Here is a 17,251-nt window from a genome sequence, read left to right as displayed (position 1 = left end):
CTTTTGTATCTCCTTTTCCATTTGACCAATTATACTTTGTAAAAAGTTCTTTTCTTTAGTGAATGTTTGTACTTCTTTTCCTAAAGGGCCAATTCTATCTTTCAAAAAGTTTTTCTCTTCAGTGCACTTTTGTACCTCCCCCGCCCACAAATTCTGCTTTTTCAGAAGTTCTTCTCTTCTTTGGATTTTTGTGCCTCTTTTGCCAATCAACCTATTCTTTTTTTTAAGATCTTAATTTCTTCAGTACTTTTTTTGTGCTTCCTTCATTTACCAAGTTGTTGACTCTCTTTTTCACGATATTCCTGTATCTTATATCTTTCCCTAATTTTTCTCCTACCTCTCTTAGTTGAGTTTTAAAATCCTTTTTGAGCTCTTCTGTTAATTCTTTCTGGGCTTAAGAGAAATTCATATTTTTCTTGGATGTAGTGGTATTAACTTTGTTGTATTCTTCTAAGTTTGAGTCTACCCTGCCACCAAAATAATCGTGTATTTTGAGAGTTTTTTTTTTTGTAGTTGCTCATTTCCCTGCCTTTTTATTTTCTTTTAGTTTAGGAAAAAACCTTTTAAAGCTGGGCTCCATAAATATGGTGAAGGGAGTTGTTCAAAGCTCCATGTTCTTTGTGCAGCTTCCTTCAGAGCCTGCACTGGGGATCTATTTGCTTTCTCCCCCACCATCTATGGCTGAGAGTTTCTGAAGCCTTTGCAGCTGCTTTGGCTCTGACAGAACCTGTTGCATTGCTGGGCTCTGCCCTAGTGCTTCCTTCCACCTCTACCTTGATATACTAGATCCCTGTGGGGTTGTTTAGGTCTGAAAAATTACTTCATCTTGCCTTTTTGGGGGGTTATGCTACTCCAGAATTCATTTTAAGGACATAGCTTTTTGGAGGGTAACTTGGTAGAAATTAGATGGGTTCCTATGCCTTCTCCACCATCATGGCTCCACTTCCTGTCAAAAATCTATTTATTTAAAAATATATTTTATTGGGGGCAGCTGGGTAGCTTGGTGGATTGAGAACCAAGCCTAGAGACCGGAGGTCCTAGGTTCAAATCTGGCCTCAGACACTTCCTAGCTGTTTGACCCTGGGCAAGTCACTTGACCCCCATTGCCCACCATTACCACTCTTCTGCCTTGGAGCCAATACACAGTATTGACTCCAAGATGGGGTATATATATATTTTATTTCCCAATCACATGTAATAACATTAAATATACATACATTTTCTGAAGTTATAAGATCCAACTTATTTCCTTCCTCTCCCCTCAATGAGATAATAAGCAATTGGAGTATACATATATGATCATGCAAAACATATTTCCACATTGATCATGTTGTGAGACAATACTCATAAAAAGCCATAACTCAAAAAGTGAACAATAGTATGTTTCCATCTGGATTCAGACTCGATCAGTTCATTCTCTGGGAGTGAAAAATGTTCTTTCTCATAAATGCGTCAGGATTGCCTTCCTCATTTTATTTTTAATAGTAACTCCTCAATTCATTCTGAGATTGTAGGATCACTAAATTGACTGATGAATATGAATTCGAAGTTAAGGCGCAGCATAGCTGCGGCAACCCTCCGCGGCGTGGGGGCGCCCGCATGCGCACGGGTCTGGTGCGCACGGGTCTGGTGCGCGCGCCAGCCGCAGCTCGCATGTGGGACGGCGGAAGTACGCGGTGGCTTCTCGGTGGGGCCTCGGGATCTGAGTCTGGTTCTAGGAGTGTGGAGGAGGCCGAACTCGCCATGGCAGCTGACGCCGGAGGCGTTTCTCCAGCAGCCCCGTCGCTGGTGGATCGCTACTTCACCCGCTGGTACAAGGCCGGTAAGCAGGATACGGTGGGGCCCGTGTGGGAGAGGTGCTTTGGCCTTCGGACCAAAGCTCTGGCCAGGGCGGAGGGAGTAGGTGTTCCACCCGTGGTGCAAAGCGCCGCGGATGCCCAGATGCCGGGGCCGGGCTTTCCCTGAAGTGGGCGGTGTTTTTGCCTCCCCCGGAGCCAGCTCTCCACGTCTCAGATTTCAATTCAAATACAGTCACCAAAAAGGATTTCCTTATTAAAAGTCACCCTAACTGGAAAAAAATCGCTATGGGTGTGGGGTGGGAATTCCCAAATCTAGCAGCCGGGATGGTAGATGGGTCTAGGTGACATGTGTAAAACACTTGCTTTAATATTAATAATATGGAAACAGGTCTTGATCAACGACCGATGTAAAATCCAGTGAATTGCTCTTTGGCTATAGGAGTGGGGTTTGGAGGAGGGGATGGTAAGAACATGAGTCATGTAACCATGGAAAAAAATTTTTTAATTAAATAAAAATTTTCAAATAAAAAAAATAAAACTCATTGAGAATTTTAAAGTATATCCCCCTCTCCCCCCAAATACTTGCTTTACCCTTGACTGGATTTGCTCCCTTCTCTGAGGCCGCTGCAAGCCCAGGGGGGCTTGAGAATGCCAGGGAAAGCCACGGACTTTTCTATCCAGTCTCTCCCAGCCTTGGTGGGAAAATGGTTTTATCAAAGCCATAAGATATCCTCCTATATGATGCCTTATGTAAACATAAGGCCTACTGCTGCCTGCCTTCCACATAGATAAAACAACAATCATCATGGGTTCTCTCCCAATCCAGAACCTCGCAGTAGGTGGGGGCCATAGGAATGCCTAACTTGTAATATGTGAGTATATCTCTTCTGTGGAGTTAGCCACAATGTAGGGAGAATGGAAGAACATTTCCACCCCAGTCTCATTCTTTATGAGAAGCATTTAGTTTTTAATATAAAGATTTTATTTTTTATTGTATTTTGGGAAGTTGGTACAGACTAAGAAACTATGCAGAATAGAAAATTTCATATAGTGAAACCTGTTAACTTACCTGGATTGTAAGCATTGCCTGTTACAATGATCACTTGTCTTTGAAACTATAAAGGTTTCTCTAAGCAGACTTTAATATAATAGCAAGTATTAATTTAGCAACTATGTTTGCATGATAATACATGTCCAGTCACCTGCCAGCAACGGGAGGGGGTAGAGAAGGGAGGGAGGGAGATAAGTTCAATCATATAACTTAGGAAAACTTATGTGGAAAGTTATTATGTGTAATTGGTCAAAATAAAAAAAGAAAAGAAAAATTAGCAATTATGGATAATTTTTTATTATTTGTCTTTACTTCCTAGATGTTAAGGGAAAGCCGTGTGAGGATCACTGTATTTTGCAGCACTCTAACAGGCAAGTGAATCTGAATTAAGTTATTTTAGTTACTGAAAAAAATTATACTACTTGAAAATAAGAATGTTTATTTGTATTTATATATTCTTTTAAGATTTATACTGTGTTTTTCTCAGAAAAACTTTATGAAGTAAGCAGTACAATTATAGAATTCTTATTTTAAAGTGGAGTAAAGTCAAGTGTCATGTTCAAGATGCCTTGGGAGCTCTAATATGTTTGTGATCACTTTATTTCCATGTAGCATCATTCATTAATACCTCATCCAACTTGAAGCTTTTGAGCAAATAATTGCTCCACAAATCCCTAAATTATTATAAAAGCCTTTAAGCAATTAACTTTGTACAAATTTTACTTTCTTGGGAAATGGTAAAAAACAAATTCATTGAAAATAATTAATCCACAAGCTTTTATTATACTACTTTTTTCCAGACACTAGGCTAGGTAAGGACTAGGTAAACTAGGATTTCCCTCAACTAACTTACATTATAATACAGAAGATATAAATATACATAGTTTAAAAAAAGAATACAAAGTATTTTGGAGAGGGAGTACACTTGCATATGGGGTATCAGAAAAGACTTTTGTAGAAGGTGGTAGTTTAGCTGAGTCTTAAAGGAGAATGAATTCTAAGAGAAGGTGAGGAGAGATGCTGGAAAAAGTGACATATTCTCCAGCTTTCCCTTTCCTAGTCTAAAGCAAATTATTCTTCCTTCATATTAGTTATTTCATCTCCTACCCTATCTTAAATATAGCCTATGACATTGTTATGGTTTCCATGTAGGAATACAAAGACCAATTAGAGCAGGATAGGTGCTTGTTGGTACACCATCCTTAATATAGCTTGCATTTAGATTTCTCTTTCTGGGGCATTTCAGGGGAAGAATTCAGCTCAATTCAAGTGCCTACATTAGTCATTTCCTGATATCTAGCAGCTAGTACCTTCTATCCTACCAAAACATCTTGTATTTTATTTTCTATTATAATGATATATTTTGTTACATCTGGTAGACTATAAGCTCTTTAAGGGCAACAACTTTTTAAAAATTAGTCTCTGTATCCCTACATGGATACAGTATATATATCTGTCTATAACGATACCAATGTCATAGGCTATATTTAAGATAGGGTAGGAGATGAAGTAACTAATATGAAGGAGAAAAAAAAATGTATCACTTTTTTCAGCATTGTCCAGGAGTGAGAGGTCTAAGGAGAAGAAAATGGCAAGCCGCTCTAGGATCCTTGCCAAGAAAACTCCCATGGATAGCTCTGAGGTCACAAAGACTTGGATACAACTGAATGATGGAATAACAGCAACCTGGTTATTTAAACAACCATCATGCAAATGGAGAAGTCGGTTAAAAAGCTTTTATTAAGCCCTTCCTATGTGCCACTTATTGGACTTAGTTCTGAGAATACAAAGAAAAGCATAAGATAGTCCCTACTGTCAAGGAGCATATATTCCAGTGGGAAGGTATATAAATAACCAGGTATGTACAAGATATATCCAGAGTAGATGATGGTAACTTAAAAGGGGAAAGTATTAGCAACTAGGGGGAACATAAATATTTTTGAATTTGGACTTTGAGCTCAGTCTTGAAGGAAGCTAAGAAGTGAAGTGAAGGGGGCAGAGCATTCCAGGTATGGAGGTGAGCCAGTTGGAATATATAGAGATAGAGATGCAGTATCATGTTAGAGGAACTCCAAGTAGGCAAGTATTGACAGTAGACAGATCATGGAGTAGTGCATGGTGGGAAGTAAGATGTAAGAAATGTGGAAAAGTAGGAAGAACTTTACATGGTAATTAGAAGAGTTTGTATTTGATCCCACAGGTAATAGAGAGGCACTGCAGCACAATGAGCAAGTTAATATTGTCAGACCTACACTTTTAGAAAAATCACCTTGTCAAGAACCTGAAGAGAAAAATTTTGAAGTGGGAAAGAAGGGAGCTTAGCAGTACCAGATTTCAAGCTATCCTACAAAGCAGCAATCATCAAAATGATTTGGTACTGATTAAAAAATAGAGGTCAGTCAGTGAAACAGATTTGATACAAAACACACAGAACCCATTAGCCTACTGTTTGAAAAACCCAAAGATCACAGATAAAGACTCACTATTTAACAAAAACTGCTAAGAAAACTGGAAAGCAATCAGGTAGAAATTATGTATAGACTCATTTCTTCAAACATGTATACACATATATAACTTGAGCATGAAGTTTGATACATAAACAAATTAGAGGATGAAGAAATTACCTTTCAGATTTGTGGATAGGGAGAGAATGACCAAACAAGGGATAGAGAAGATCACAGAGGATAAAACAGATATTTTTTATTGTATAAAATTGACAAGTTTATGCATAAACAAAACCAATATAATTAAAATGATCAATGCAGGTTAACTGGGGGAAAAGTTTTACTGCAGGTTTCTCTGATAAAGCTGTCATATCAAGGTATGCTCACTATATAAAGAATTGATTATAACTTATCACTCCCTGGTAGATAAATTTATGGTCAATGGATATGAACATGTAGTTTTCAAAGGAAAAAATTCAAGTTAATGAACTTTAAAAAATACTCCAAATCTCTAAATTTAAATAAACTCTTTGGTTCTATCTCATATCCATCAGATTGACAAAGATTATGAAAAAGGAAAATGACAATTGTTGAAGGAGCTGTGGGGAAATAAGTATATTATTGCACTTTTGGTAGAGCTTTGAATTGGTACAGCCATTCTGGAAAACAATTTGAAACTATGCCCACAGAGTCACATCAGAATTGAGAAAAAGCCATTTGAGTCAGCAATTAAGAACTCATTGGAATCTTAGGAGAGAGAGCAATTGAAATTGAATGATAAAACTGGAAGTAAGATTTCAGAGAATTTAGAAGAGAAAGGTAGGTAGTTTATCAGGCTACTGCATGAATATGCCTTAAAAACATCCAACTCCCTTTGCTTTAATTGTATTCATAATTTTTTTTTTGGTAGGGCAATACCCTATGTGGAGAATTGTTAACAAAATTAATAAATGTTTTTCTAGTTAGTCCTTCAGTTTCTGTAAAAATGATGGTAAGAGGGGGCAGCTTGGTGGCTTAGTGGATTGAGAGTCAGTCAGGCCCAGAGATGGGAGGTCCAGGGTTCAAATCCTTCCTCAGACACTTCCTACCTGTTTAACCCTGGGCAAGTCACTTGACCCCCATTGCCTAGCCCTTACCACTCTTCTGCCTTAGAACTAATACACAATATTGATTCTAAGGTGGAAGGTAAGGTTTTGTGGTTTTTTTTAATGATGCTAAGAGTGACTCAAGGTAAAAAAAGTGTATATTTCTGTTGTCATAGATCTGAGTGATCTCATTTATAATAATGAGATAATATTTGTATTACCTTGTTTTGTGAGGAATAGATGAGATACTGTATATGAAAGAAACAATTTGTAAAAGTGCCATATGTTGACTGTTATTATTTTACTTTTTCCCTTCCATCTCTTAGTAACCCTATCATCTCTGGTCCTATTCTATTAGCTATCGAGATTTAATCTGTTTTCTAACATTGTCTTAAGAGCAGCAGTTTTCAGTTTTGTCTGAAGCATATTAATTTTACCTTCTTTTCCTTCATTCAGCAATCACCACAGGGGAATAGAAACCATTGCTTCTGGATCAAGTGTGTTGAGTAGATACAATGAAAACTCTGAGAAAATGTACTTGAAATGGTACTGGGTCATGGATGAGATGAACAAATTAAATAATGAACAATATTTCTTTATTATAGAATCTGTGTAATCACATTGGCAGAATCTCATCCACTTCTTCAAAATGGAAAAACAATTAAGAGTATTAACTACCAAATTAGTGCCAACTGTAGTCGACTTCAGAACAAAGTTTCTGGGAAGTTTAAACGGGTATGGATACTTGTTCTTATAATTATCTATTTACCTTCTTACCATAATAGTAATATAAAAATAAGTAGACTGTGAGAGTAGATAGGGTTAAAAGATATCAAAAACCCTTTCTGGTAATATCAGGAAAATATTTGTTCTCTGTACTAGTGTCAAATTCTTAGAGAATTGTCTATGGCTAGCACAAAATTCTTTTTGTAAATGTTGTAAAGTATTATTATTTCTTGATGCCCTGTAATTTATAATTTAGTGGTATGCCTTTGGATTTAGAAATGAATAACTGGGGTTGGGGGGATAGAGAGAGAGATGTATTAGGATTGGAGACTACATTCCCAATCATGGCTAGTCAGTATTCCTTGTCTTCCCATATAATCTTCTGTGATTAGGGGGTGAATTCTTTTAGTGTTACATGGTGGGGTGATGTAGTACTAGCCAATACCTTCAAGTCTTGCTGGGTTAGGCAGATTATCGTTGCTTTGCTTATTTAAGAAGCTTAAGTCTGTGTGAGTGACCTCTTGGACAAGGAAAACCAATTCTTGCAATATTTGCAAGATTTAGGCAACTTTTCTTGGGAATATTTTATAAATTGAGCAAAATAGATTTCTTTGTTTCCAGATTTTTATTACTACATTTTTAAAGCATTTATCAAACTTTTATTGTGACATATTTGGGAACCTAATGGGCATGCTGAGGAGTCATTTATCCATGTTCATCCCCTCACTATTCATTCCTCTACCAGTCCAACCACCTATGAATCCAATATCCAGTATTTCTAATCATATTTCATATATACAGGTATATGCACCTCAACTGCTTCCCTGGTTTTCTTTCAAACTCCTGCTGAAAAATTCTCATAAAGAAATAAAAGATGTTGAAACAAAGGATTGCTTCGTGATACATTGAAGTATCTTAGCACAATAGTTATGTTTCATGTGATATTTTGATGTTACTCATTTAAAAACATTTTTTTAATGATTTTAATTCAACAAAATGTTTTTAAAAGGATGACAAGCCTACATACATGGATGAGTTTCTCAAAAAGCTATATGACCTCAGGTCTTCCTCAAAGTCTGCTGAGGAAGCCCTTCTAAACTCTATGACAGTTATGATCTTCACTTTCTGATTTGTTTTAGTAAGAAAGAAGCTGAAACTAGGAAGCAAAATAAAAATTTTGTACAATGTTATAAAACCTATCATGTCAAATTTCATATTACACAGTAACTTTGATTTTTGTTCACTTTGGAAAATTTTTACTACAGAGTAGGCAGTGTTGTAGTTCCCTTATTAGATTGTAAACACCTTGAGGGAAGAGACTCTAAAATTTCATCTTTGGGTATTTCTATCACCTAGTACAGTGAAATCCTAGCACATAGAAATCCTCAATAATTGTTTATTAAATTGAATGATTTAAATTTACTGCTATTAAGTTTATCTATTACTGCTATTAATGTTACAAATAATATTTACACATTTTATAATATAAATAATTCACATTTATATAATACTTTAAGATTTATAAAGTTCTTAGTTTAAAATATCAAGACTATATGTTAAAGAAAGATTAAAATAGAAATGAAATTATTTCTTTCTTTTATTTCCAGGGGGCACAGTTTCTAACAGAACTTGCACCTCTTTGTAGGATATCCTGTTCAGATGGAGAAGAATATACTGTGTCAAGGTCAGTTGTTTTTTAAATAAAGCTTGGGTTGGAAAAGAAAGGGAAGCAGTTTTCAGTTAAAATCATTTTTTTTTTTAAACAGCTGTGTGAGAGGACGGTTGATGGAAGTAAATGAAAATATTCTAGATAAGCCATCCATTTTGCAGGAAAAGGTAGAAAAAGAATGATTTATTTGAAAAATTTGGGGGGAAGGATTGTCATTTCTGCAACGTCAGATTTTGGATTTATTTTCTAGCCATCCACTGAGGGATATATTGCTGTTGTGCTGCCCAAATTTGAAGAAAGCAAGAGCATTACTGAGGGATTATTGACACAAAAAGAATATGAAGAAATCGTGATGAAACGAATTAATAACAGATCAGAAACCTCTTGAAGACACATGAAATCAAAAGAAACACATCTATATCTGTTAAAGGAACAACCATTGTAGAGTATATGACTCAAGAAAGTATTGACAGGAACAACCGTCTTTGGACTGTGGGATGGCTCTCCTTCAGTTCCTGGCCATTTTAGTATCGGTGAACTTCGTTGGTCCATCTTTGATATATAATACTTAGGTCATCTCCCCACTCCCCCCCCAAGATGTTATCTGCCCAAGTATATCTATTTCTCCCTAGCTCTTCTCATTAACTCAAACACAACATAAACAAGTGGGAAGCTGCAAATACTTTCCCCCAAATATTTTGTTCTTATTTTGGGTTCACTTTGGTGGAACAAAAGACCCTCTTAAGGCCTCCTCTTTCACCAGTTTCACCAGAACGTTTATATAAGTTAGTATACTTTGCCCAAGGACACTTTGACTTCCTAATCTGAGGAGTAGAGATTGGGAGTGAGAGAAGGTAGAAACTAGGTGAACCTTTGGAATGTGTGCTGGAGGGGGCTACTCCCCTCCCTCTCTCCACCATGCCTGAGGACATTTTTCATATCACCCACTGCTCTGTCCAGCAGCCCAAAGGGAGCACTTTCTCTACCCTGTCTGGGATAAGGGGGCAGCTCACATGTGGCATGAGGGTGCAGTTTGGGCACTTGGTCTCTAAAAGGTTTGCCATCACTGAACTAGGCTGTCTTATCTTCATTTATTTATTTTTTGTTCAGACCTGTTATTTCATCAATGTGGGGAGCTCTTGGTAAGGATCTTCTAAGAAAGCCGCTTAGGGTTCCAAGAGATTTTAAGATTCTTGCCTAAGGGAAAATTGTATCAGAGGCAGGACTTGAACTCTGATCTTCCTGCCCCAAAGCTAACTCATCCAACATGCTGTTTCCTTTGTCATATGATCTTCATTAAAGTTTTTTGCACTATTTAAGTATGAGAATTCTCATTAAATTGGTAGCAAAGGAGCTTTAGTGTAAATGAAAGTATTATGAAAAGCACAAAGTGCTATCCAACATATAATGTTTAATCATTTTTGAGAGGTCTTAACTGATGCCTGCAGATCTGGAAGCAATACTACAGCCTAGATTCCTAAAGTTCTTAAGGGCCCTGAGAAGTTAAGTTACTTGCCTGGGGTTACAAAGCCTGTATTTGTTGATTTTGGGAATCTGAAAACAACTCCCTGTTCCGATTCTCACTGGTTAAAAAGAATAATTCAATATTTGAGCATTTATTTCATGGCTACTATTTAAGTAGTGTAAGGCTCAGCTCTAGGCACATTAAAGTTTTTTAAAACAAATATCTTGAGTAAATTTTTAGGGGAGAATATATTATGAAATGAATTTAGTGAACTACATAATTTTAGAGCTTGGGAGAGGGCCTTAAAAATCATCTTCACAGAGTTCTTTCTTCATCTTTAGGTTTTTTGGTTTTTTTTAACAGATGAAGAACATGGGAGAAATGACTTGCCCAAGATTATACAGTTGCCATATCTAGGACAGAACTCAGACCCCTTGATTCTCCATAGTACCTTTTCTATTGTATAGTAAAGGTAAGGTATGAAGTTGAGATCACCACATTTTAGAAACACCTAAAGAGACTGAGTGGTGAATGCTGAGAGCTGAGTTTGGGACTTTTGTTGGATACGGAGGCATAAGAGAAAATCTAGTCTCTGGAAAAAGATGGTTGTAGGTATAGGTGAAGATGCTGTAGTTTGTAGAGTATTACAAAAACAACACAGCAAAAACAATACCCAGACTATTATAGATCTGCTCCCATATCTTTTTTGTTAGTTGCCAAATTTATTTTATTAATGGGTTTTCTCTACAGAAGTGTATCTCTAGCTATAAAATGAAAGGCTCGGGCTATGAGGAAAACATTTCACTTTACAACAAGTTCAATTGGAACACATTTATTCCATTAAATGATACCCGTAAACAATGATTTAATAATAACATAGGCATATTCCAAAATAAATGATTTCTAGAGATTTAAGGTATTGCAAAGCAGCGAGGAATTTCCCAGAAATGAAACTGCTGCAAAAACATTTAAGTATGGTACTAAAAACTACAAACATGTAAGCAGAACATAAGTAGTATGTCAGAGGTAAGATCATCTTCAGAGCTGTTTCTTTGGATTGAACATTAAGACATTCTGTATAAATGGTTTTGATTCTTAAATAAACATTAGCAGTGATATGCATGCCCATTACAAAATCACACTACACTTAAAAGTTTTGAAAACTACCATGACGTTTGTTAGATGCTAAGAATTACCACAAATTTGATAATCTGTAATCTTTATGGGAAGAAAAAAAAACCAAAACAAGTAGAATGCACCTAATTAATTTTCTCATAGCACTGAAGAATTTGAGGATTATTTGCTCTCTAAAAATGTTAGGTTTGCTATGTTATGTTCTAGAGATCTAACACCGAAAGCTTCTACGGTTTTTTCATCCATACTATCTTTAGTTGTAACTGTTTGCCATCTGCTTTCCATCCAGGGTTGAAGAGAATTTATACAATCATTTTCTGATCTGCACTGTAAAAGCAATTTTGTAACGTTAAATGTGGCATTTTTGGGGGTACAGTTAGTTCTGCTATAACATTTGTTTTGAAAATTCCAATTTGTTCCAATGCAATTGTTATATTAGGAAAAAAAAATTTGAGTTCAACCCAAATTTCAAGTTTGCTTATATGCAATTTCATCTTTGAGAAATGATGAGAACTCAAATAACTGCAATACTCACAATAGCATACAAAGCTGCAGCTCTTTGAAAACCCATTTCCACAAACTTCTGGTCTTTGTCAAGGTAAAGTACCATATTATATATTTTCTGGTACAGTCGGAGCACCAATCACACCCTCTTTTCCAATCCCCACCTCCTTCATGGCCAAAGCTCCAGTTCCAGGCATTAGATCCCATCAAGGTTGTCCCCTCACCTACAGCTGTCTTCGTTTTGTAAGTCCAGCCCTCATGGGAATTCAGGGTGCATGCTGAGCAGCAGCCTGAGGCTATAAACACTTCTGTTTATTGTAGTATTTATGTATTTAAGCTGTGCTACTGTTTTTAATAGGCTTCTGTTTCCAATCTCCCCCATATGTCATTGATGAGGTTTGGGGGAGGTGTTTCCCTAACCCCATTTTTTCTGGTTGCCCCGTGTTTTTTTTACTTCATGATTTTATATAGTGTGGTGATGTCTAGGACACACATGTCACTTTACAGCAGAACTGACTATATTCTTTCTTTGAGTACAAAGATAAAGGTTTGTTATGGAAGAACTAACTCACCTTATGCATCAGTTTATAGCAAACTGGGAGAAGTTGGGCCAATGTAGCCATGACAAATCTTGTTTTTAGAATACATTTGTCAACCTGTATTACAGAAACACTCAATTTAATTTCCAAATGATAGAATCTTTTACATTTCTACATTAAGGAAATTATCTAAGGGAGATAGAAGCAATGGGTGTGGGTACTTGACTAGAAAAATTATTTGAACACCATAGGCACTTTGATCCTAAATTCTAAAGAGCCTAGGGCAGCTCCTTTGTCCATAACATGAATTATACAGTTCTGCAGTGACAGCAAAGCTCTCTTTTCACTGAGGTATTAAGGCAATCTAGGGAACCGGACTCCTCTCTCTCTTTTTTAAAACCCTTATCTTCTGTTATTGGTTCCAAGGCAGAAGAGTGTGATAAGTGTTAGGCAATAGGGGTTAAGTGACTTGCCCAGGGTCACACAGCTCAGCTGGGAAGTGTCTGAGGCCAGATTTGAACCTAGGACCTCTTGTCTCTAGGCCTGGTAATCAATTTACTGAGCCACCCAGGTCCTCCACCCCCACGCCCCCACCCCACCTCCTCTCTTGAAATCTCTTCAAGATAATGGACCTGGTTTTGATGGGGCAAATAACAGTAGAAAGACAATCTGGAAAGTTGCTAAATCAGAGCAGTTCCTTATTAATGTAAGTCAATCTGCTATAGTTTTTTGTCACTTGTTATAACAAGAGAAAAATTATTCTGGCAGCTGAGCCTGGGAGAAGAGAGGAATTGCCCTTTTATATGATACCACAGAGTACTGTGAAGTCTATGCTAATATAAGCAGAAGAAAAAAACCATTCTATTTTTCTAGCTGAATAACTTAGCTCTTTTACCTTTGTAAATATTTTATTTTGAATGGGGGCCTTGGCTGTGAGTTGGAGCTGCTGACACAGAGGAATCAGCTTGTTTATTTCCAGTAGAAGCAAAAGCTTGTCATCATCTTTCAGCTGAAATGCAAATTAGGAAGTTAGAGAAATTTCAATAAAGGTTTCAATTTTTATACCTAATGCTGTATCTTCAAAATTTGGGGTATAAGTTATAATCTTCAGCAGACACACATTACCTGTTTTGAGAAACCCTGGAGAACTGAAGACAGTTTTAAGCCCTCTGTAGCAAAAACCTGATGAAAGATGGAAAGATTATTTATTTTAAATCTCTTAATATATGTACTTAAGAACATTTTCTAATGAATAAATTATATTTAAATTCCTATAGTCTCAAAAAAGTTTTAAAATTGTTGTAAACGCCTGGGCACTACTATTTTTCCTATTAAAAACAGAAATAAGTAACAAAGAAGGGTTAACCAATAATGTGAACACCTATTATTTTTTTAATCAGTTATGAACACAATACATTAGTTTGGATTATCAGTAGTTAATTGCATTTTCAAAATTCACAGCAATACAGGCAGACCTTATAAAACTGTTTCAAAATAACATCATTACATATTCTACATTATATGTTATGTAGTATAACCAAACCTCACCTTATTGTCACAAAATCCTAGGGGAATATCATTTAACTGATTAACACAACATGATCAGAAATGATGTTTAAATCCCAGTAGCACTAAACTGCTGGTATCTGTTTGCTTACCACTTGTAAAATGGTTCCTATTAAGCTAATTACTCTTCTATAACATTTTATTGCCTGATGTTTGCAGAGAATCAGTGATAAGGTAAGCCTGCATAATAGTAATATTGCCCTATTAATTAAAAAAGATACTATTGATCTATAAGGAGGACTTATAATTTGAATATATTTGTTATAATGGATTGGTATGCATTGCCCTTCCACTTTCCTATGGCAGATTACATAAAAGCTCACCAATGCATGGGCATGGAACAGAGAGGAGCTTCCTGTACCATATGGAGACCAGACAGCCTCATTTCCAACACTCTCTTAATAGATTTATAGAAAACTATATATACTGTTGTGTTTGTTGAGTGTGATCAACATGTTTACGTAGGCTAGGCTAGTGTCACCTTTAAGAGTACAGCAATTGTTCTCAACACTTAATTGGTTCAGGGAAATGAAATTCAACTGTTTGATGAGGTTTCCTGATCACTTGAGTCATAAAGGCCCAGCTTTTTTTTTTTTTTTTTTAATGACGAAAAATCTTCACTTCAGAGTTATTGGAATCTATTGCTGGAGTTCACACATTTTTTGAGGGCTGCTTCTGTGATTGAGTGTGACTGCAGAGGGTAGTTGTATCCGTTTTAATGCTGTATCTTCAATGGATCTTTTAATTATTAGCATTTTTTATTAAATGTTATGAAGTCTGTGTTTCATTTCTTCCAAACCAGTCTGAACCACTTGACTGGCCCGAAATAGGCCTAGCCGACTTGGAACAAGGGTGAACTTTGACTAACATTAAGTCTATAGGTTACAGGAAATCCCAAGTAGCTAGCATGAAGAAATACTCATACTCCCTGGTACAGTATGTTCTTTTTCCTCATGTAGAGTTTTAAAGTGATTTGACTTTTCAGTTCTTCAAAAGAAATGTTTTCTTAGGGGAGAACAAAGTGACTGTTTAAGGACTCTATGTGGATTTCCTGTTTACCAACTCAAGGATGGGGGAAAGGGAGACCAACTTAGGATTTGGTGATCTTAGAAAAGAAGGGAATCTCTACCTCCTCTCTTTTTCAGGGAAAATAAGCTCCCTCATTAACTAGATAACCCCAAATGTAGATCAGAAAAACCCCTGCCAGATATTAAACCATACTGACTATATAGCCAAACCACTGTATGATGACAAGTAAGGACAACTGGAGGATAGTTTGGTCACTACAGTTACTAATGGGCTTTTCTTCATTCTCCTTCATGTCTGTGTCACTGAGGCTGTTGATTATTTGTATTCCTTTTGCTTAATTTTCCTCTCAAACATTACTTGGCTTTTCTTTCTTTTTTTTTTTTTTAAAACCCTTGTACTTCGGTGTATTGTCTCATAGGTGGAAGATTGGTAAGGGTGGGCAATGGGGGTCAAGTGACTTGCCCAGGGTCACACAACTGGGAAGTGTCTGAGGCCACATTTGAACCTAGGACCTCCCATCTTTAGGCCTGACTCTCAATCCACTGAGCTACCCAGCTGCCCCATTACTTGGCTTTTGTGACATGCTACTTGGTTTTTTTCCTGACTACCCCTATGGCTGTCAGCCTCCTGCAGGCATTTGTTTACCTTGATCACTGCCATCTGATTAATTTTCTCAAAAGACCATTTTGATGCCACTTACTTATTCAGAACCCTTCCACAATTAACCACTGAATCAAGACTTTTTAGTAGTTAAGGCCCTTCATAATTTTGTGTCTTCAGTTTGACTTTCCAGCCTTATTTCTCCTTCCTTTATGTGAGCCTTATTTTCTAGCCTTGTTACTCCCAAGTATATACTTTGTGCTTTCCTCATTTCTGTGTCTTTGTTAATGATTATTTCTTCCTGTTGGAATGTTCTTTTCCTATATCATAAAATCTCATCAATTCTTTGAGGTACAGTTAAAAACCACCTCTATAAAGTCTTCTCTGATCATTTCGGTTGAATGTGATCTTAGATTGTAAGCTCTTTGATGACAGATGATGGAGGCTGTGTCTTAGTAACACCCACTTACAAAGAGCAGTTTAAGAAATATTTGATGATCAAGTGGTTAAGCTGATATCAATGAGAAGCAGGGTTTAAATAACTTTTATTAAATTTGTGGGAATTTGACTCAATGGCTATTCCATTTTTATAAGGAATATCTTTATGAACTATATAATCACTGTGATTTCAACTGAGAATGGAGGACAATTTCCCCAAGAGGAAGAATTTTTAAGAGAAAGAAAAGATGAAGACTTGATCTTTCTCCTCTGGGAGCCTCTAAAAGGCAATTCCCATGTCAAGTTTTCTAGTCATTTTGATAGCAGAACCCCATCCAGATAAAGTGCTGAAGGGAAGATGGTTATTTAAGTTTAAAAGAAGGATAAGCTAGCCAGATGAGGCCCACAACTGAGGTGGAAATCTGATGTGCAGGGAAAAGGGGAGGAGGTTGGGTTAATTTGAAGTTCTCTTTGAGAATCTAACACTTCCCCTACCCCCATCTCATTAGACAGTAGGCTAACTTTTTAGTTGATTGGGAAGTAGAAGTTTGAAATAGCAATCCAAATAAGGCCAGGCTAGTCAAATGACAGGATCATCAAGAATTTCAGGAGGTTAATATTAACCTTTCTTTGGTCTAATCTGTCATTCAGTCCACTCACTTCCTTTCAAAGACTACTTTTTGCTCATTCTCTCCATTCCTTCTGCCCTTACTTCAGGGAAGACCTTGACTCCTAGATGACTTCAAAAGACCGACTCTTCTTGGCTCTATTCCCTACCCATTCTAATTCATTTTATATGCTGCCACCAGGACAATCTTTGTAAAACAGTATATGCCTCTCCAAACTTGTTTTTCACTACTCCCCAAATGTACTCCTTCTCTTAAGGCATTCCTTTTTGTTCCAAACCTCTTTCAAGCCTTTTTTCATACTATTTATTTCTTAATCTGTTCAAGCCTCATCCATTCTACAAGGTTTATTTGAATTCTCACCTCTCCAAGGAAGGGACTGTCATGAACTATTCTAATCCACAAATATTTCTGAACTCTAACACAGTACTATTTGGCATTCTTTAGCACACTAATGGGAGCATAGAAAATGCTCAATTGATTAATGTATCTGCACATTACAGTTAGTGAAGTCTTCCTGGTGGGTATTTCTGTTGTTAGTTTTTAAAGATCTTCATAATGAGGGGGTGGTAAGGT

At 36.6% G+C, this 17,251-nt stretch overlaps 2 protein-coding genes across 2 annotated transcripts in view; one reads left to right on the top strand and one right to left on the bottom strand.

Moving 5' to 3' along the window:
• Nucleotides 1–1,670: 1,670 nt before the first annotated feature.
• ABITRAM (actin binding transcription modulator) lies at nucleotides 1,671–9,722 on the top strand. The gene is made up of 6 exons (XM_044657217.1): nucleotides 1,671–1,822; nucleotides 3,170–3,221; nucleotides 6,985–7,114; nucleotides 8,713–8,789; nucleotides 8,872–8,941; nucleotides 9,025–9,722. The coding sequence occupies exons 1-6, from the start codon at nucleotides 1,744–1,746 to the stop codon at nucleotides 9,160–9,162; spliced, it is 546 nt and encodes a 181-aa protein (XP_044513152.1). The 5' UTR covers nucleotides 1,671–1,743; the 3' UTR covers nucleotides 9,163–9,722.
• Nucleotides 9,723–11,055: 1,333 nt separating this feature from the next.
• The window catches only part of CTNNAL1 (catenin alpha like 1), a 108,608-nt gene continuing 102,412 nt past the window's right edge, over nucleotides 11,056–17,251 (bottom strand). The window contains exons 16-19 of the mRNA XM_044658272.1: nucleotides 13,542–13,598; nucleotides 13,312–13,425; nucleotides 12,450–12,533; nucleotides 11,056–11,700 (exon numbers count right to left, since the gene is read on the bottom strand). Of these exons, the coding sequence (XP_044514207.1) occupies nucleotides 11,536–11,700; nucleotides 12,450–12,533; nucleotides 13,312–13,425; nucleotides 13,542–13,598 (420 nt within the window). The 3' untranslated portion in view covers nucleotides 11,056–11,535. The remainder of the gene's footprint in view (nucleotides 11,701–12,449; nucleotides 12,534–13,311; nucleotides 13,426–13,541; nucleotides 13,599–17,251) is intronic.

Source organism: Gracilinanus agilis, chromosome 1 (genome assembly GCF_016433145.1).
Source record: "Gracilinanus agilis isolate LMUSP501 chromosome 1, AgileGrace, whole genome shotgun sequence".
Classification (NCBI taxonomy): Eukaryota; Metazoa; Chordata; class Mammalia; order Didelphimorphia; family Didelphidae; genus Gracilinanus; species Gracilinanus agilis.
The sequence above is the reverse complement of the archived record's forward strand: the minus strand, read 5'-3'. Positions and strand labels throughout refer to the sequence as shown.

What these genes read in the sequence shown, in the direction of transcription:
- ABITRAM (XM_044657217.1), top strand. Translation starts at nt 1,744, where the DNA reads ATGGCAGCTGACGCCGGAGGCGTTTCTCCAGCAGCCCCGTCGCTGGTG. An exon ending in CACCCGCTGGTACAAGGCCG is followed by an intron (nt 1,823 to 3,169) that starts GTAAGCAGGATA and finishes TTTACTTCCTAG; the next exon opens with ATGTTAAGGGAAAGCCGTGT. An exon ending in ATTTTGCAGCACTCTAACAG is followed by an intron (nt 3,222 to 6,984) that starts GCAAGTGAATCT and finishes TCTTTATTATAG; the next exon opens with AATCTGTGTAATCACATTGG.